The sequence below is a fragment of the Grammomys surdaster genome, unplaced genomic scaffold (genome assembly GCF_004785775.1).
Source record: "Grammomys surdaster isolate TR1022 unplaced genomic scaffold, NIH_TR_1.0 174, whole genome shotgun sequence".
In the NCBI taxonomy this organism is placed as follows: Eukaryota; Metazoa; Chordata; class Mammalia; order Rodentia; family Muridae; genus Grammomys; species Grammomys surdaster.
Window position 1 is genome coordinate 26,138,146 of NW_021604622.1, and position 22,124 is coordinate 26,160,269.

The 22,124-nt window shown below is 41.6% G+C and overlaps 1 protein-coding gene across 1 annotated transcript in view; it reads left to right on the forward strand.

The window, feature by feature from the left end:
* LOC114621312 (zinc finger protein 728-like) overlaps nt 1-22,124 on the forward strand; it is a 33,051-nt gene continuing 10,927 nt past the window's right edge. The window contains 8 exon segments of the mRNA XM_028767534.1: nt 1-124; nt 557-652; nt 2,813-3,860; nt 3,899-3,984; nt 8,411-8,454; nt 11,484-11,531; nt 20,127-20,253; nt 21,707-21,802. Of these exon segments, the coding sequence (XP_028623367.1) occupies nt 1-124; nt 557-652; nt 2,813-3,860; nt 3,899-3,984; nt 8,411-8,454; nt 11,484-11,531; nt 20,127-20,253; nt 21,707-21,802 (1,669 nt within the window).

The following is a 22,124-nucleotide window of genomic DNA, read 5'->3' on the forward strand; positions in this document are numbered from 1 at the left end:
ATGCTGTCATTCTGGGATGTGGTCATTTATTTCTCTGCAGAGGAGTGGGAATTACTGGGTCCTGCTCAGAGGAAACTGTACAGGGATGTGACGTTGGAGAATTACAACAACCTTGCGTTCCTGGGTGAGGAAACCTTCCATGATGAATTCTTGATTGTAAGCAGCAAAGTAGCAACTTCTCCATCCATTAGTGAGGTCCATAGGGCTACATTTAAGGAAAATTTAAATAATTCCTATAGCTTTGAAGTATTTCTTCTTCTGTTCCTACTACCCCCCTTAAATGTATCATTTGTACTAGAATATAAGTGGTACACCTTAAAGAGAAGGTCACACACTTCACTTGTAAAACTCTTGTAACTGAGGGGTGTGAAGCTCAGGACCAGCAATTTCCATGTTCCTCCTCAGCATTCTGATGTGCCCATCAGGAAACACATAAGAACTGGTCCTCTATACTCCTTTATTGTATCTTCTCATTCCTGACACACACAATCCTGGAAGGGATCTATTATTGTCCAGGAGATCACACTAACAGTCTGTCCCCTTTTCCTATAAACAGGTCTTGCTTCCTCTAAACCATACCTAGTCACATTTCTGGAGCAAAGACAAGAGCCTTCAGATGTGAAGAGAGGAGTGGCCATCACTAAGTACTCAGGTGTGTCAGGAGGAGGGTGTCAGAGAACAGAGTGGGAAACACTAAGATCTAACATAAATCCATGGAGACACAATGTTCTGCTATAAATAATCTTATTTAAATAAAATTAATTTTTTTCTTTTTTTTTTTAGGGGGAGGGGGGTTGAGACAGGGTTTCTCTGTGTAGCCCTGGCTGTCCTGGAACTCACTCTGTAGAACAGGCTGGCCTCGAACTCAGAAATACACCTGCCTCTGCCTCCCAAGTGCTGGGATTAAAGGCATGCGCCACCACTTCCTGGCCTTTTCTCCTTCTTTTTTTTTTTCATTTTTATTTTTTTTCGATTTTCCCCCATCTTGGCTCTTCAAGACTCTGTAATCCTAGGTGCTTTCTCTCCCACTGAGTCCAGTCATGGCAGCCCAGCTAGTCGAATATATTCCATATCCAGGCAACAGCTGCTGGGATAGCCTGGTTTCTAGTTGCCCAGGACCCACATAATGATCAAGCTGCACATCTGATACATATGGGTGAGGAGGACTAGGTCTAGCCTGTGTATGTTCTTTGTTTGGTGGTTCAGACTCTGAGAGCTCCAAGGATATAGTTGAGTCTCGTTTTCATCCTGGGAGTTCCTATTTCCTCAGGACCTGCCATATTTCTTCCTATTCTCTTGTAAGAGTCCCCAAACTCCATCCACTGTTTGGTTCTGGGTGTCTGTAGCTGTCTGGGTCAGCTGCTTGATGGAGCTTATTAGAAAACAACATACTCCTGTCACCTTTAAAAGTCTAATTTTCTGTATTTTCTGTCAAAGGAGGACATGATCTAACATTTAGGATGCTTAGCATCCCATTAGCTTGGTTTTTGTCCATTATGAGATTATCCTTTGTTTCCTGTGATACTGAAAGCTCTGTCATTTCTATGTAATCTTTAACTTTGGTGCTTATATTTTTATAAGATATATGTACACACATTTTTAAAAGTGATGAATTTTTTCTCTCCTCGGCTAGCTCCCAAATGAATGAAACAGAGAATGTGAGATTTATTTGATATGCTTTACAACACAGTTACTGGCCCATTAATAATTGATTCTAATCCTATAAGGTAATCTGGCTAGCTCCCAGGCGAAGTCCCCATGATCCTTGCATTTTAGTACTGGTCTGGCTCTTTGAGCCTCACATGTTGCCATGATGTCTCTCTGGACCCCTTCCTTATCTTATAACAAATACCGCCTCCAACCCCCGCCTCCTTCTACATCTTGCGCTCTTTCTCCCTCTCCCCTTTCTCTCTCTCTTTGCTTTTTCCTTTTTTTTCTTTCTTTCTTCTTCCTCTTCCCTTTCCCCTGCCACTGCCTCACCTGCCCCTGCCTCCCCCGCCCCTGCCCCTGCTCATTCTACTTCTTCCTCCCTGGAATGGCAGAAGTCCAGTATATACTCTCTTCAGTCCAGCCATTGGCTGATGAGATTTTATCGAGAAGTTAGACCATACATGAGGAACAATGTTTATCCAAACTCAGGAAGGGAGAATCTTAGATTAAGCAATGCAATGCCATGTCTGGATGGTACAAACATATAAGGCAGAGAAATCAACATTAGAGTAATACATGGATAATATTTATACAATGTACAAAACCATTATGCCTGAAGATAAGCATAAAACTTTTTGTTTAGAATCCTTATTTAATGTTATGAAGGAAAGTCTTCCTAAGTCACCTAACTTTCATGTTTTCCAAAACTAAAATTAGAATATATATATATATATATATATATATATATATATATATATATATATAAAATCTATTCAGGTGTTTTCCAAGTTAAACTACTTCATACTTTGTTTTTAACTAATTGTAAATATTCTGTATTTGTTTAAGGGGCTGAATTTTATTGTATAATGCCATTATGGGTTTTCTCAGTTGATATTATCCTTTCCTTATATGATTGATTTTCATTATTCCTTTGTTTCCCTGTTCTATATTGTCATCGTCTTCTTACTTCAGTGCAAGTCCACATGATTTTCCCCTATTCTGTGCTTTAAATTAGACTTTATTGAATACAGTCATAGAGATCTGAATGTACTTTATCATTTATATAGACAAAGGCAAGTATGAGTACATTTTAAAAAGAAAAACAGTGTAAATATACAGAATTTTTCTCCATTTCATTCAATTCTCAACCCTTACTCACCAGGAGGAAAATGTTATACCAGCAAAGAATGTGCAAAAATTTTTGAGTGGGAAAAACTATTTCAAAATCACTACAGATATCATTTAAGAGTGAACGCCTACAAGTGTGAAGTATGTGGCAAGTCCTTCCATTTTCCATCACGTCTTGCTAAACACAACAGAATTCATAAAGGAGAAAAACCCTACAAGTGTGATGTCTGTGGCAATGCCTTCAATTATTCTTCAAGCCTTTCCAAGCATATGAAAATTCATACAGGAGACAAACCATACAAGTGTGAAGTGTGTGGAAAGTCCTTCCATTTTCCATCATTACTTTTGATACACAATAGAGTTCATACAGGAGAGAAACCCTACAAGTGTGAAGTATGTGGCAAGGCCTTCCATACTCCTTCTTTATGTTCTAGACACAAGAAAATTCATACAAGAGAGAAACTCTACAAGGGTGGCAAGGCCTTTGATTTTCCTTCAAAACTTTCCATCCATAAGAAAATTCATACAGTAGAGAAATCCTATAAATGTGAAGTATGTGGCAAGGCCTTCTATTACCCATCAAGACTTTCCAATCATAAGAAAATTCATACAGGAGAGAAACCATACCAATGTGAAGAATGTGGGAAGGCCTTCTGTTTTTCATCATCACTATCTAAACACAGGAGAATTCACACAGGAGAGAAACCATACACATGTAAAGACTGTGGGAAGGCCTTCCGCACTCTCTCATCACTTTCTAAACACAAGAAAATTCATACTGGAGAAAAACCCTACAAGTGTGAAGTATGTGGCAAGGCCTTCCATTATCCATCCTTACTTTCTAAACACAAGACAATCCATACAGGACAGGAACCCTACAAGTGTGAAGTATGTGACAAGGTCTTCAATTATCCATCAAAGCTTTACAAACATAAGAGCATTCACGCAGGAGTGAAACCCTAAAATTGTGATCTATCAGTGAATTCCTTTAGAACTTTCTGGATTTTTTCTACTCATTTGATAACTAACTCTGGGGAGAAACCATAAAAAAGGGAGGAATGTGGCAGACCTTCCTCTACAAAGTCATACCTATATTTACACAGATGAACTCAAAATGTAGAGCATATTTACAAATGAAAAGAATATGTCAAAATAATCATCATATACTTCATTCTGGAGAGAAACCTTACAAATTTAAAAAATGTGGCAAATACTTTTGAAGTCTTATAGCATGGTCAGAACACAGAATAATTTCTATTGGACTTTGTCACCACACATGTGAAGAATGTGGCAAACACTATTATTTCCAGTCTTCTGGTCGTATGCAACATCAAAGAATTCATCTATGAGAGAAAGAAGACATGTTTGAAGAATGTATTAAAGTCTTTTGGACACACGGAAAACTTGGGAAAAAACTCATAATTCATACTAGACTGAAATGCCATGAGTGTGAAAAATATTGCAAACCATTTAATAAGCCTTCTTATATGTTTCAAAACAAGATTGTTCAAAGCGGAAATAGTACAAATGTTAAAATGTTCATAAAATCTTAACACTTCTTCAGACCCTAAAAGCTATCAACAGCTTCCTGACCAGCTGCTTTAAACTTCTGCTGTTTCAACATTCTCTCCACATCTTGTGGTTGGAATAACAATTGCCTTGAGTGCTCTGGAAAAGAATTAATAAGTGTGGCATCACTGGAGTAAGTGTGTCACTGGGGGTCGTATTTGAGGTTTCAAAAACACAGACCCGGTGTCTCCCTCTTCATTACAGACTATGGGTCAATATGTACAATTTTCAGCTACTTCTCCAGCACCATGTCTGTCTGCATTCCACCATGCTTCTTAGCTAGTTACCCACAATACTAATGGACAAACCTCTGAAACTGTAAACAAGCTCCACTTAAATGTTCTCTTCTATAGGAGTTGTCCTTGTTTGGTGTCTCTTTGTAGCAATAGAACACTGAGTAAGGACCCATGGTAGATGATGACTTTGAGCTGTGGCCCAAATTAAACTCTTTAAGTGTACATGTTTTAACACTGCGATGATAAAGAACACTTACTAAATCTTCATGCCAAATGCAGGTTTCAGTCTGACATTTTATTCATATGAATCATATACTTTCTCCCTTCTCCAATATTGCCCTCCCTTTTGTCCCCTTCTCCAAAAAGTGTTTCCTCTCCTCTTTACTGACATTACACACACACACACACACACACACACACAATTATTCCATGTATTTTTAAAGACTAACACATATTTCCCGGGGTGTACTGCACTCAGCCCACCCTGCTCCCCATGCTTGCTTCCCTTTTTTTGTATTTGAATTTGCTCTGGGAAGTGGGGCACACTACCAGTCCCCACCAGAGACCCTTGATTCCACAGATAAAGGACACACATACACACACACACAGTTTGTTACTTTTACAAGTCTCCTTTTAGGCACAATTGCTAGGTACAGATATCTCTCACCTGGAAAAGCATGTCCTTACCAATTTCTTTTTTTTTTTTTTTTTTTTCCCCCGGTTTTTCGAGACAGGGTTTCTCTGTGTAGCACTGGCTGTCCTGGAACTCACTCGGTAGACCAGGCTGGCCTCGAACTCAGAAATCCACCTGTCTCTGCCTCCCAAGTGCTGGGATTAAAGGCGTGCGCCACCACCGCCCGGCCCTTACCAATTTCTTATCTCCATTTCTCCACTCTTCAGTAGCTAGTCCCTCCTAGCCCCTGCCAAACATTTTTGGCCACCTGGCCTGTAGCAGAGGCAACAGGCCTCAGCTCCCCACCCAACCCCTGAGATCTCACATGGTTGTAGCATTCTTTGTCCCGTTAAAGTATGGCAGAAAAGACTACTCTCCTTCTTGACATTTGACTTTTCCTCCCATGACATGAAGGCCCTGCTAGTACATTCTGCCCAGCAATTGGCCCTCAGCCTTCTTTACTGACAAATCAAGAACCAATTGGGGAACAGGACTTTAACATCAGAACCTCCCCTTATACATATCTACATGAACAAACACAGATGTAGTATCAGTATAACCTTTTGTAGTATGAATGTTTTTCTTTTGCAAAATGTAGATACCACACATGTGATTTCTCTGTATATTTGTTTTTGATATTAATCACTTCCTTGCATTTTCAACGTTAAATTACACAGACATTAGCTTATATTTAAAATGCTTTGGCTACCTGAAAAGTTGGGCACTCCCAATCTTTCCCCTGTTACCCCAGTTCCAATCCTTTTACCCCAGTTCCAATCAGGGAAGTGGCCAGTGGCCACTTACCTGAAATCTCACATGGCTGGTTGGCTGTATCTCCTGCTGCTTCTGTGTCCCATGCTTCTTCCCTAAGTCCTGGCAATCCTCTGCCTTCTCCCCCATGCATCCTAGCCTGCACAACTCTTAAAGTCCCTTGCTCAATCAAAGACCAAACGGGGACAAGGACCTTTAGCATTTGGACACAAAGATAAATCATTGAATCAAAGCATTAGAACCAATCTCTAATATGGCAGCACCATGGACTGACCACCAAAACTTAAGTACAAATGAAGTCAGCCAGAGCATAAAGGGCTACAGAGCACAGAGTTAGAGCACTGAACCAAGTTCTTTGGAGGATCCCGGATTGTGGATTCCAGATGTTGGAGACTTTGAACTTTGATTTTAAATGTTGTTGAGACTGTGATAGACTATGGGGACTTTTGAAGTTCAATTAACTGAATTCTGCATTATGTTATGGATATTTAAGCCTATGGGGCGCAGGGACTAGAATGTGATAGTCTGTGAAGGTTTTTCCCACATAAACTTATGTGTTTGAATGCTTGGCCCATACAGAGTTTCACTAGTAAGAAGTACAGCCTTATTGGAGTCGGTGTGGAATTTTAAGGAAGTGTGTCACTGTGGAGGCAGGCTTCTAGGTCGTATATGTAAGCTCAAGTCCCACCCCATCTCCCCAAGTGGGAGACAGGTTCCTTCTGGCTGCCTTTGGATCAAGATGTAGCACTCTCAGCTCCTTCTAAAGCACCATATTTACACGCACGCTGCCATGCTTCCCACCATGATGATAATGGACTAAACAGCTGGAAACGTCAAGCCAGTCAAAATGAAATGTTTTCCTTCATAAGATTTGCCTTGATCATGGTGTCTCTTCACAGAATAAAACCCTAATGAAAACATACAGGTTTGCAAAAGCCCCTTGTCTCCTTACAGGTATATCTTCCCTTCTCCAGCATCTGAACACTTCCTGAGTGCAATTTACAATTTACCAGACAGATTGCCAAACTGAGAGTGCACGTGTATTTGCTGACTTGATGGAAGGTATCACTATCTGGTTAGTGGGAACTGTGACTAAGAAGGACCTTTATCGGATTAGCCTTTAGACAAGTCAGTGAAGGAGAACAAAGTTTAGTGATTATTTGTGGAGGCCTCAGACCAGTGTTGGGTTTTACATTACTAGGAAAGTGAACCTTGCTTGTTTAGCGAGGAAACTTAGATAGCCCCCGATGAGCTGGAGGAAGGGGTAGAGCCTGAAACAGGTCTGAGTGCTTTATCAGAACAAGAAAGAAGCCAAAGATTCTTGAAGTGAAAGGAATATGTTTTTGTTTTCCCAAGGACATCATTTCCAAGATGCTTTTATTGTAAAAGAAAACTAACCCTGATTACAACAGAATGTGTCTCTTATTTATTGACATCTGTTATCCAACAAATCTGAGATGGCTGTTTTGATTTTGAAGCTGAATCATAGTTTTTTTTCCCTTTGCTTTTTTTTTTTTTTGAGCTAGGGTGCTCTCAGAATCCCGTCTGCATGAACATTCATGTTTGTGTTTTCTAGAGAGTAACCCCAGGGATGCCTCCATGCAAAGCACATGAAGATGAGTTTATTTGTTTTGTTTTGTTTTGTTTTGTTTCGTTTTGTTTTGTTTTGTTGAGACAGGGGTTCTCTGTATAGCCCTGGCTGTCCTGGAACTCACTCTGTAGACCAGGCTAGCCTTGAACTCAGAAATCCACCTGCCTCTGCCTCCCAAGTGCTGGGATTAAAGGCGTGCGCCACCTCTGCCCGGCTGAAGATGAGTTTAAAACAAGATAAAAGTAACCACAACAGAGGTGTGAGGATAGATATAAGACACATGCTCAGGAAAGTAAGGAGAAAACTTTCCCATATACACCAATAAATGGTACAATCATTACTTTTGTGGGGAGGAATAAGGGAAGTATATGGATGTATTATCAAGTCATATTGTGAAGTTCAGTGATCCACTCTTTATAAAGTTACCGTTTGCTATATAATCTGCTCACCCAGCTCAGTTATGTCTTCCTAGAAGGAATGGAACTCTCCACACATCCCATTTGAGGGATGCAGTAATGATGGGATCTGTAATGTATCTGGGGAATTGGTGCAGACTCAGCATGGTAGACATAGGGGCTTCTGAGAACTGCACTAGAAAGGGCTCTATTTCAGTGGACTTTTGCTTATCACTGGTGAAAGGATCTATCTTTTAAAGTGGCAACTGGCAGGTGTTTAATCATTTGTGATATATTTAAACATCGGAAAAACAATATTCCTTTCAAATATCATTCTTTTTTTCTAAACGTAAAGCCTTGGTTTTACTTCTTCTTCTTGTGATTGTTCTTGTTCCAGACAGGGCTTCTCTGTGTTGCACTGACACTCTTGAAATTCGCTCTGTAAACTATTGTCCTTCAACTGAGAGTTCCAGCTCTCTCTGACTCCTGTCCAGTGGAAATGAGTGGATGTACCACCATGAGCAGTGTAAATTTTTAACTGTACATTTTATTTTACTTTACTAAAAATTTGTGTGTGTATGTGTGTGTGTGTGTGAGAGAGAGAGAGAGTGTGTGTGTGCCTATCTTTTCTACAACAGATGCCCAATGGTGTCAGTAGAAGGTATCTGATCTCTAGAACTGCTGCTCTATGTGCTTCAGAGCCACCACGTGCCTGTAGAAGACAGACTCATCTTCTCTAAGACGTTAATTACTCTCAGCTACCGAACAGTCTCTTTAGCCTGTAAGCATAGACTTTAAAGTGATGGTGCCAAACATGGCACATACCAGAGATTATTTCAAAGAGAGAAATGGATGTCAGGAAGTGCATGCTGACAGGAGCCTGACATAGCTGTCTCCTTAGAGGTCTGCCAGAGTCTGACATATTCAGAGACAGATGCTCACAGCTAACCATTGAACTGATCATGGGGTTCCCAATGGAGGAGTCAGAGTCAAGACTGAGGGAGTTGAACGGGTTTGCGACCCCATGAGGAGAGCAATAATACCGACCAACCAGAGCTCCCAGGGTCTAAACCACCAGCCTGGGAGCACTTAGGGAGGGAGTCATGGCTCAAGCTGTATATGTAGGGAAGGATGGTCCTGTCAGGTATAGGTGGGAGAGGAGATCCTTGGTCCCCCATGAAGGCTGGAAGCCGTGTGTGGGGGAATTTGAGGGAGGAGAAGTGGGAGTGGGGAGGTAGGTGGAGATATATCCTTATAGAAGCAGGAGGAGGGGGGGATTGGATAGGGGGTTCCTGGGTGGGAGGTGGGGAAAATGGGGTAAGGGGAGAATATCGGAAATGTAAATAAAATATCCAATAAAAAAAATCCTTAATATCTAATAAAAAAAGAGAGAAGTTAAATGGTCAAGATATTAAAAAAATGATAGTAGGTAATGAACTTAAAACTGTAAACATGGCCTAAACAAATATATATTAGGCCTGAGAATCTGACTCCAGTTAGACTTTTCCATAAGTATGCCTAGGCCCCTAATATTCTGCTGAATGAGGCTCCTCCTTGAACCAGTATGTTCAGGTTGTACATAGTATCCGTACAACACCACGGTAGCTCCGCCCACCTACTGAATTACCCAGGCACAACACGAAGAAATGGAGACTGCAACAGAGTTATGAAGGATTAGCACATCTCATGAGAGTGAGTACACTGTTAGGTAGATGTGCACTTAGCAGACACAAACACATGTACACTCATACAAGTAGTACAACCAATGTAAGCTTATTCCTGACTGGCTTACAAATAAACACAACTCAGATAGGGTTATTTCATTTCGCTTTGGCAATTACTGGGGGGCAACCCCTAATCTACTCTTCTAATTGCAGTTCAGGCTGCCTTCCTGGTGGTGTACCCCAGATACTTGCTGCTTCTCCTAGCTACATGTTCATGGTCCATCTTCCCTATGGCATGTTTGTTCTCTTTCCCCATTCCTCATCCTTCTCCTGGTCTCTCTTCCTACTCTGTCTTCTCCACCACCTCCACCATTTGGTAACTCAAAACCAACCCACCTCTAATCCCTCCAGTAAGTGGCTATATCCAATGTGATTTATCCAATAGTTTTAAATGAAGGAAGAAGGTTTACACAACAAAACTTTGTAAATGTGAGAAGTTAGTAGGTGTAGACCTTGAGGTAGAGCATTTAACATTACCATACATAGCAACACACCAAACCTCAACATATACACATTGGAAAACTAGCCATTCTCAGAAATTCTGTCCTTGTGGTTGCTAACAATGCCCTTGCCTGCAGCATTAAGGAGGAGGACAGACAAGTCATGACCTCATTCTAAACAGACATGCTACTCAAGTGTCCAGGTGACTGTACAGCTGTTGACTCTAGTTTCTCTAAGGGGAAGAACCTGTTCTGCATCCATAGGTAAACGCACTCCCTGGAGAAGAAGAATTCAATAGGGATTTTTCACAGTCTTTGCTCTGAAACAGCTGACTTTTGAATCATTATGCATCAGGCAAGTATGAAGTCTTTTCTGTAATGGGGTTTGTAACTTTGACTCAACCATGAACTTTTCCCAAGAAAAGTTGAGAATTCTCAATACTTCATGGTTCCAGTGTAACTTCTTTAATACACTGACCACATTTGACTGTACTATGAACATATTTCTGATACCTTTGTATTATTCAACAAGGAATCATCTCGGTGTTCTGGTTAGGAGTAATGTCAGAAGTTCAAGGCAGATAACACTGACGTTCAAATATTGTCAAATATGAATGATGACAGGATCAGCAGAGAGTCAGGAAATTTAATAAGGAACATCAAACCTAACACAGACAGAAATCCTATAGTGCACAACTGATCACGACTCAGGACAAACACCATTGTGTTCCCAGGAGCATTGCCCCTCCTTTAGGGAGACACAAAGGAGGAAAACCTGTGGTCAGAGAACACCTGTGGTTACTGGCTTGGATTTCTAAGTCTTGTGTCTTGAGCACCCGAGATGCTTCATGACAGGCAGAGTCACCAAGGATGGTTTCAAGAGCATCTTAAACTAGCTTTTGCTTCCATATTTTTAAGTAAAGCAAGTTATGAAAGCATGAATTTTCCATGCAGTAATAAGATGCTTTAAAATCTACGGCGTTCTAGCAAAAATAACTCGGAAACCTGGTAAACATCACTGTGAAAGGGTTGACTCACAGGCTAACACCGCGTGCTGAGACAACAGAAGTTTAAATGAGTCCAAACGCCACTGCCTGCCCATCTGCAGAAGAGTGTCCCTTCCCAAATTCACCTACACGCAGTTGGTCAGGAACCCAGGCGGTGAACCAACTGATTCTTTGTGATCCTGGAAGTTCCTCGCACTGATTTGTGGGAAATGTAGTCCTTACAACTGCGGCGTCCTCCGAAGGCTGGCCAATGAACTCAAACTTCCGCATTTGATTTTCAGATTTAACTTCTCCCCAAGTTATGTGGCTGTCCCGTTGAGCGCCGCGTTTGGATCTCTGACATGGAGGTTGGTGCAGGGAACAGCGCAATCTTGCAGATTTGAGGGACTATGCAGGGCGCGGGAAGGAGCTTACTTGGGCTTGCTGTGAGACAGGGAAAGCTGCTGACCTGGACGTGCTGTGCTGACCTAGGCTGGGGAAGAAGGTTGGAAACAACAGTATGGCCAGGACAGGCTGGGTCTGCTGCCTGCCTGTGTCTGAGATGCTGAAGGGAGATCACTCATCTTTACTGGGGAAATGTGCTCTCCCTAGCTGACCTGTTCTCATGTGGCTGTAGTCAGAGTCTCAGGTCTTAGAGAACACGTGGACGTCTAGCGTCCCCTATACTTTATGTCCAGTCTAGTACTGAGTTTGAGTCACAAATCCTCCTAAAGTTCCTAGTTTCCAGGAACAGAGTCCTGTTGGGGTGATTGTTGTGTGAGGTGTTAGTTCCTTCTCCTTTGGAATGAATTGTTAGATTTATGGTTGCCTAGGTTTCAATAAGAATTCTGATGTACAATCCTGCCACCTGAATCATCACAATACATGGCGATATAGCCACAGAATAGTCTTGTAACTGGTATGAACCGGTCTTTGCACAATCCAAATTGTTATGGAATTTGCCCCTGCTTAAATATCACTAGACCATAATACCTGAGCAATCCTTAGTATGTGTTCTGTCCAAAATTTGGATTTCTTTTTAGATATGATAGATGGCTTGGTGCCAGGAGAGAAATTGAACTCATGATCTCTGGGAGGGGCTGGGATGTCTCTGAAAGGGAAGGGAGATGGTCCTCCTCTGGTCACATTATTGTCTTCTGTCCATAGTATCAGCAATGTCTAAATTCCCTTAAATGTACTCTGTCCCCATGTCTGGCATTCAGCTTTACTGTTGTCTCTGAATATTTCTAGAAAGATTTCCCCATGTTTTCATGAGGTTATATGAAAAATTTGGAAAGCTCTGGCACATTTGCCATTTGCCGTCTTCTTTTTTTAACATAGGTTCCTGCCATGCAAAGTTCAGTTCTCCTCTTAAAGGGTTAAGAGAGAGTTTAGTCCGGAGCCTTTTGAGTGTCATTATCTGAGAATACAGATTTAGTTTAATCCAACATCTGTGCTTCTACAGAAAGCCGTTTCATGGTTTTAGAGAACAGAGAATGTCATTAACCAAGGAAAGTTAAAATACTTTACTGTGTGTCTCATAGAGATATCGGAGCTATTCTAGTCACCTAAGGTACCATCGGATGAGATTTTAGCTTTTGGACTGGTAGAATCTCAGGTTCTGCCAAGTCAGTGGGTTCTGAGAGGTTTTTATCTATTGTCACAAGCTGTGTGGTCCACTACAGACTGAAGCAAGGACTGACTGTCCTGCAGGAAAAACCAGCCCAAGGTTAGTCAGCTGCCCCTGAACCTGCAAAATTCCAGGCTCTGCCCCTCAATGACCTTCCACATGGGCCATCAGTCTCTTGACACACAGACTCCTTCCAAGAGTTTTGCATTCACAGTCAGACTCGCAGTTTTGTGTGTTTATGTGTTAAGGATTTCTCCTCCACAGCCCCTCCCCCATCTCAGGTGAGCTTGTTTATATTGTCAGTTCAGTCAAACCAAGTGTTAGTGAGGCAGAGCCTGGCTCATGGCATTCAAATCTACTCTCAGGGAACTTGGGCTTCAGACCACCTTGTTCAGTTTACTGGAATTCTCAATGAGTTTGAAACTATATCTAGAATAATAGACATTTCTAAGTTAATGTTGCTAATCTGTAGAAAAAATATAACAATATATAAAGTTGGAATCCCATGGTACCCTGTACACCAAACCAAGTTCCTTACAATGTAGAGAGGCTACAGCAGTGTGTTCATATATAAATTACAGGCAGCAAATATTCATGTGTATTTTAGCCAGCTCTATGACAGAAAAGTGAGCTTAAGCCTATTCTATGACTCAATTCTGTCAGCTCTGCTTTGGAGATAGTCAGGAATCCTTGGGTTCAAAACCATCCTCTCCTTCATAGCCAACTCAGTGTGAGCCTACTCTACTTGAGAACGGTGGTTTAAAAAGATTCTTAAAATGTGTATTTTTTCCATGTGGTAATTACTTCTGGTATTCTCAGTTCTGAGCACTGGTGACCTGACTGAAATCTATCCAGTTGACATCTTGTAATTATGAAAACTTACAAATGTGCTTTAAGAAATTCTATTGACTATATTTGAAGTCTTAAATCCAAATTTTCACTAGCATCCTTCTATTACTGATTAGTGTTGGGGATTAGAAACTTGATTCCATCTACTCTGTGGGGAAGGATCCCTCTCTGCCTGGCTTGACTGTTCCTCTGTGTTTGCAGGGAATGTTAGTTATGTTTGCATATTCTTCTCTTTCATTTTCTGACATCACCTCATGGTGATTTCTTCTGATTTCACATGAATTTTTGAGAACAGCACTGCGGCTCTACAGATAGAAGATGAGAACTTCATCTGCCACTGTCCTTCACATCCAGTGATGAAATCACCACCATCCAGACAATGGAGTAAACTGTCCAGGCGGGATTCCTTCCTCTTCCTCAGGGAGGACTCCAGTCTCCTATGCTGTGCACTCCTGCCCTTTTCCTCACAGGCTCTTTTCATTTCATCCTAATGTTACTGTGAGTGACGGTGTGAATGAAGGACTCCCTGATCTTAACAGGCTTAACACTGTCTGCCTTTTGTGGAGCCCGTATCCTCTCCTTGTCCTACAATTCTTCCACCAACTCTTACATAAGATTCCCAAGCTCGTTCTACTTGTTGGCTGTAGGTTGCTGCATCTCTTTCAGTCAGATGCTGAGTTGATCCTCTCAGAGGACATTTAATGGAAGGTCCTGTCTGCAACAGTCACACACAATTGGTTGTTTCAAATATCCGCAATTTGTGTAAGCAGGTCCCGAGAAAGGGTTTGACTAATCTCACGAGAACAGTCCCTGGTCTCTGTGGTCTTGGGACCCGGGGCAGATGCTTGTCTGAGCCAACAGACCATCTGGCAGAATTTAAATCACAAGTCCTTGGGACCTTGGCTTTTCCAAAGGAGGCTAAGTCAAACATCACAGGAACAGATGGGTGACTCATTATTCAGTGTTCTCAAGGAATTTATCCTTGAGCATTCTCCCTATCTTTCACAGCAGGCCGATTCTCGGAACACTGAATTGACCTTTGTTTCTCCAGCTCTGCATCTGTTATGATGGCCTTGGGCTAGCAACTTTGCTGACCTACATTCTTAACTACTTGTGTTTGTGAATCAAGGCTTTCTGCTATATTGATTTTAAACTAACTTAAAGTTTCTTCTTCAGTATGAGGCATTGGTTCTTGCCTGTGGAAAGGGTATCAAGTTAGGTTAATCAAGCGTTGGCCATTCCTTCTGTCTCTGCTTCATCCTTCCTCTGCACTTCTTGCAGTAGGATAAATTTTGTATCAAAGGTTTTGTCCTTTGATCAGTGTCCTTACCTCTCCAATGGGGTCCTACCTGACTACAGGAGGAAGCCACTTTAGGCCCCATATTCCCCACTGCTAGGAACTCAGCTAGAGTAACCCTCATAGACTCCTTGAAGCCTTTTACATCTCTTCCCAGAGACCCCCCTTCCCCAGCCCACCATAGAATTCCATTCACTCTACTGGCCCTCTCTCCCAGACTCTCACTACACCCTATCCCCATCACCCATTCCCCTTCCTATCCCCTTCCCCACCCACCTCCTTAACCTGTACTTCATGGCTAATATTCACTTATAAGTGAGTACATACTATGCATGTCATTTAGGGTCTGGGTTACCTCACTCAGGTTGATGTTTTCTAGTTCCATCCATTTGCTTGCAAATTTCCTGATGTCCTTGTTTTTAATAGCCGCATAGTATTCCATTCATCTGTTTTGGTATATCTGGATTGTTTACAGTTTCTGACTATTGTGAATTAATCTGTTATGAATGTAGTTGAGCAAGTGTCCTTGTGGTATGGTGGAAGATCTTTTGGGTATATGCCCAGGAATAGTACAGCTGGGTCTTGAGGTAGAACTATTCCCAATTATCTGAGAAAGTGCCAAACTGATTTCTACAGTGGTTGTACAAGTTGGCAGTCCCACCAGCAATGGAGGAGTGTTCTCCTTGACCCACATCCTTGCCAGCATGTGCAGTTACTTGAATTTATGATCTTAAGCCATTCAGTTGGGTGAAAGGTAGAATCTTACAGTCACTTTGATTTGTGTTTCCCTAATGACTAAAGATGTTGGCCCCTTTAAAAGTGTTACCTAGTCACTAGAAATTCCTCTGTTGATAATTCTCTGTATAGTTCTATACCCCATTTTTTAACTGGGTATTCTGTTTGTTGGTGTCTACGTTTCTCAGTTCCTTACATATTTTGGATATCAGCCCTCAGTGGAATGTTATGTTGTTGAAGCCAAGAATCACAAATGTTCCACCTCTGTCTGCCCTGCCAAGCTATGTGCTGCTGTCATCTTTGTTTACCAATCAGAACAAACTGGAGTCTGGGTCCTTCAGTGTCTCATATGCAGACACTGTGTAAGCTGTTTGGGGACCAAAATTATCATTAGAATACAAGGAGCATTAGGCCCAACCCACTTCATCTATGCCACTGCCTGGTCTGTTCACCTTGTCTAACCTTTCCTGTGTGTTTCCTTCCCACAGACTGTTTTCTTCATTTATCTCATCTACTTAGCTTATGTTATCTAGATCACCTACTTTATTTGTAAATACTTGTATGCTACCTTCTGCCAGTTTATTCTACTGTATGTTTTTTTTTTTTTAGGTTTTCTTTTAGGATTATTGGGCTAGAGTTTAGATCACTGCTGCTAGAGTCCTGTTCAGTGTTTCCCTTTATTGAATTCTGGTTTCAAATCCTGGAACGTTTTGTCATTTCCATCATTCTAAAGTTTTCGGTTTCTGAAACATCATAGAAGCATTTATTCTCCTTATGATCATTGTATTTAATGGCACTGAGATGCTTCTTCATGCCTTTTTGAAATGTGTTGTTGTCTTTGATGAAGCTTATGATTGTCTTTTAAAGTCTGTGTCCTAGTGCTCATCTAAACAACATGTAATGGCAAGTGTCTCTATCTTGTGTGATGGTGGGTACAAGCCAGCATGATCTTTTCTATTGCTTATTTTGATATGCAATCTGACCATGTAGTTTTCAGGAGAAAGTGCAGGCATAACAAGAGGTGACCTTGCCTACAGTAAACTTAAATGTTATGTTTGTTTTGTGTGTTTGACTTCATAGCAGCTTCCTTTATTCTTTTCAGTTATAAAAGAGCACTATATTCTTTTAACCCAAATACGTTATTTTTCTTTATATTCCTCTTTTCTCTGGTTTTGGGGTCATCTTAATGGGGTTGGATTTGAATTTCTTTCATTTGAATGAACTTTAATTAAATCATAAAAGTAAAATAATCAGGGAACTGTAGTACACACGATTAATTTGGGACACTATTAAATGGCATTAAAGGATGCAGTATGGTCATTTTTGACCATATAGACGATGTTGGATTTGGTAGCACAGTCCAAGGAGAAGAAGAGCAGGAAAGAGTCTGGGAACAACAGATGAGACTGTGCATTAGTACACACAGAGATGGGCACCGACTCTCCTTGAAGTATGGGATGGGGATTGTGTGAGGAGAGAACCCTGGGTTGTACCTTTTAGAGCTGGAGGGTATTGGGAATGAGGAAGTGGATGCTGCTCTAGGAGCCCTTGCAGGTCTGCAGTCTCCCCTTCCTGGTGTTGTCTGCTTAGGTAGGACAGATTATCTTGAGAGACAGGAGGTCCCCAAAAACATCCCTCCCTGGGTTGTAGCAGACAAGGAAGGGTAAGGAAGGTCAGCTGTATTATTCACATAGGAATCCTGTGTTTAAAGGCAAGAAATCTAACCAAGTCAGTCACACATTGATTGTAAAGGATTGTGAATCAAGTGAGAGATGCAATTTCTATCCCCTTGGTCAGTAATCTGATGAAAAGGAAACCTGGAGGAATATTGATCAATAGTTATTCTTCTTCATTTAGATAAGGTGAAGGAATCTTAGTGTACTGATGCTGCCCCGATTCCAAGGGATTGAAGATCTCTAAGGGCAAACTGTGGAATGGGTGGATCAGGGAAGGAAAATAAAGAAAAAAGCTTAAGGAAGACAAAAGTAATAGCTGGGAACAGCATGTCTTGTATAAACAGTTGACACAAAGTCAAGCAAGTTATAAAGTCCAGCATGCAGTATTGTATTGGTAGATGAAAAAATGACCAAGTTTACCAGAGAACTAAATCATTCAGTGTAGGCAATAAGAGCACAGGATACTTCAGAAACTGCTGCCTTAGGGAAGATAACTCCAGTCGCAGAAGAAGTGTGGAATCCCCTATAGCTGCAACAATGACTTCTTCATGGCACTGTATCCTCTGTCAGAGATGCCTGGCCAAGTCCCCTACTGGATGAAGACATCCAGTTCCCATTGTCCTTTCATGGGGCCTCTGAGACAGTGTTGGTTTAGTATAAGCCCCCACAGTGATTGAACTTACTGCTAAATTTTCTAATTATAATGTGGTTAGTATAATTTCATTCCATTTGTTGTTCTTCCCATTGGGTGCTCAAACTCCTGACTCTTTGTGCAGTATCATTTGGATCTCTCTGTGTATGCTCAGGATCCAGCCCTTCCCAAACATATCGTATAGTATAAGTGGATCTTCATTGTATTTGTCATTTGTGATTGTGCATATTTGGGTTGAGAAGTACCTTCACCCTCACCACGGCTCTCTACTGTGAAGAACGTACACAGTGTGTGCTGAATTATAATACAATGAGGGGACACTAAGGCTCCTTTTTTCCCCAAGATTTAACTATTTTTTATTGTACTAGCTAGAGTATTATGCACTTGAACTCTCCTCATGTGAGTGTAGGAAATGTTAATTTAGGAAATACTCTATAAGATCAGGCTGTGTGAGAGCCTGTAGAGCAATTTCCTAGTGACTGATGGACCATGGCACATACTGATATGCAAAGTGGAACTCTGAGACAGTAGCCCTGCATTCTATAAAGAAGCAGGCTGAGCAAGCCATGGATAGGAAGCCTATGAACAGAACCCCTCCGTTATCTCTAATCATCTCCTGTCTCCAGGCCCCTGTCCTGTTTAAATCCCTGTCATGACCTCCTTCAGTAATGAACTGTGCTGTGGAAGTGTAAGCCCAGTAAACCCTTTCCTCGCCAAGCTGATTTTTGGTCATGGACTTTCATGGCAGAAATAGAAGCTCTAACTAAGACATATTTGTATTTTGTTACCATTTATGTCCAAGAGATTATCTGTTCCTCTCTAAATGGAGTTATGGGCAGTTGTGAGTGGCTATGTAGCATCTAGGAACAAAACCCTGTGTCCTGTGGGGTAGCCAGTCAGTGCTCTTAATTACTGAACTATCTGTCTAGCTTTAACACACTGTTTTTAGTTGCCCTCGTTCTCCATTTTATGGTTCCTAAAAGCATTATACCATAGGAGTTTCTAGGACCTTCTGTGATCCACTTCACTTAGAGATGAGTACTGCATTGCAAACAGTACCACATCGGGAGTGTTTGGGGATTCTTCCTTACCTATATCAGAAGTGTTTCCAGCTCTCCTCTCACTTAGGGTCACCTTTAGATTTATATGCAGGAGCACATGATGCCTCTTTGTATTTGTTATTACTGATGGTTTTATTTAGCATAATGTGTAAGTTAATTGTGGTTATGTCTATCCTAGTATAGTTTCCAAATGAATAATACTCAGACTATGGTTCATTTATTTGGCATTTGCTCAATTACTGGGGGGTTTCTCCTAATCTATTTTTCTAAAGCTAGACTGGCTACTTCCCCATCGATGCTTTCCAAATTCTTGCTAGTTTTGTCTTTCCTGAATTATCTATGCTCCATCAGTCTGTCTGGGGCAGGGGTGGGGCATTTCACTTGGGCATTGCTGCTGATCCATCATGACTACTGGAGAACCTATCCTTACATTTTTCCTTCCTCTCCCAATTTCTCTTTCTAATGTTGTGGACTTTACTTGCAAATCCCAATCCTGTCTTCGAAGCCCTGCCTACCTCTCTCCGGCCCCATGATTGGCTGTTGCTAGTTTTATTTAACCAATATTTTAAATTGGTGAGCCAATTTTACACAGAAATTGCTGGTGAACTCATGGGAGTTTACTTGTCTTGAAATAGCCAGATATTGGTGTTAGTATTCTGTCTAAACTCCACCTCCACAGTTACCTGGCAACACCCAGGCATGCTCCTCCCCACAGTTACCTGGCAACAGCCAGGTAGGCCTGCCCAATATAAAAGGGGCTGCCTGCACCCTCCTCTCTCTGTTGTTCTCTCTTGCTCCCTTGATCCCTGCCTGCAGGTTCTCTGTCCTCTCTCCCCTCCCCCTTCCCTTCCCCCTCTCTCCACGTGGTCATGGCCGGTCTCTACTCCGCTACCTCTCTGTTCTCACTCCCTCTTAATAAACCCTCCCTCGTGGAGCCATCTGGTCTGCTGTGATCTGTCTAAGCTGCGAGTGAAAATTTAGCACTTGAATACATGGAAGCACCACACCAACCCCAAAAATAATGTCTGATATTTACACTTTTTTTTAATTTTATTTTTTTCAGGATATGCTGTCATTCTGGGATGTGGTAATCTATTTCTCTGCAGAGGAGTGGGAATTACTGAGTCCTGCCCAGTGGAAACTGTATAGGGATGTGATGTTGGAGAATTACAACAACCTTGTGTTCCTGGGTGAGAATGCCTTCCATGATGAATTTTTAAGTATTTGTGATTGTGAAAGTTGCTCCCTTTGTACAGTATCTCATGAGAATTTCTACATCCATCAGTGAAGTCCATAGGGCTACTTTTAAGGAAAATTTAAATGATTCCTATAGCTTTGCACTATCTCTTCTTGGGTCCATACCACCCCTAAATGTATAGTTTGTCTTAGAATATAAGTGGTACCATAAAGAGAATAACACACAGTTGTAAAGGTTCTCCTTGTGGACTTTTGAATCTAAACAGTGTCCCAGAAGCAGCCTTAGAGGGTGGGGCTTAGGGTGCCTACACCCAATGTTGAGAAGTGTCCTTGGAGAAACCCCATACATGTACTCTCCCAAGATGAGAGAAGCGGCAGCAGGCCCTTCAGTGTATGTGTGTAAAGGGACAGCTACTTTTTCTGTGTTACCTAAGGGTGTAGAAAATTGAAAAGTACATACTGGAGAGCATCCAGGGGGTGGGAGGAAGATAGTTAAAGATTGAGTCTTGGTTTAACTTTTAACTTCTAACTCCCCTTAGTTTATTACCTTGATTTCTACATTGTTAGAACCACTGATAATTTTGTTCCTGCCTCTGACTTTGGCCCCTTGCATTTTAAATCTACTTAGTTGCTTTTATTAAAGAATGCATAGGTGCAGTGGAGTTAATGGTCCTGAGATAAAGATATCAATAACTAGGTTCAGAGGACCAGAGATATAAGCTGCATAACTATCCAATAGCTTGAAGATTGAAGCATGCACAGAAAGAAAATGGGGGAATGAAGAGGATCTTTGGAACACTTGTCCCCTCCCTCCATGGGAGAGGCTAATTACCATTCCTTAGTCAAAGGACTCTTGCTGGATTAACCTTCAGAGGAGGAAGAGAGAGGCTGATTATCATTCCTCAGACCACAGGGGAGGGAACCCACCTGTGGGTGGGGAAGGCCCAGAGCACATAGACATATTCCACAGGACTGACCAACCCTTGCCACTTACAGACAAGGGAGGTCCTTGCCACCTCATTTCCCAAAGACCAAGCAGTTTAAAAGTCACACTGTTCTGCCAATCATATTGTGTCTAGTCACTGTTTCTCTTTTCCACACCTTAAACTGTATAAAAACTGACGAAACCGGCTGTCTGAGGTCACCACTCCACCTTTGGTGTAGGACAGCCCCAATGCATTAAAAGTCCTCTTCATTAAAATTCATTAAAATTCCTCTTCCTTTTTGCATAGAAAAAAAAATTCTCCTTCTAACCAAGGGGGCTCCTGCACTGCAGTTTTCAAGTTCCTCCTCAGCATTCTGATGTGGCCATCAGAAAACACATAAGGACTGGCCCTCTATACTCATTTATTATATCTTCTCATTCCTGATACACTCAGCCCTGGAGGGACATTTTATTTACCATGTGACCACAGTAACAATGTTTTTCCATTTTTCCACAAACAGGTCTTGCTTCCTCTAGGCCATACCTGGTCACATTTCTGGAGCAAATACAAGAGCCTTCAGATGTGAAGAATCAAGTGGACATCACTATGTACACAGGTGTGTCAGAAGCAGGGTGTCAGAGAACAGAGTGGGAAATGCTAAGAGCTAACATAAATCCATTGATACACAATATTCTGGTATGTCATCTTTCTTAAAATTAAATATATATGTATATATTTTTAATTATTCACCTCACATCTGGCTCATTGCCCCCTTTCTGGTCAGCCCTCCTCAGAATTAATTTGTCTGCCATCCTCTTCAGCTCTAAGCAGGTGGACTCCTTCCTCTGTCATCCACCCCCCCCTCCCCCCCCCCCCCCCCCCCCCCTCCCACACTTAAACACTCTTTAATCCTAGGTGCTTTCTTTCCCACTGGGTCC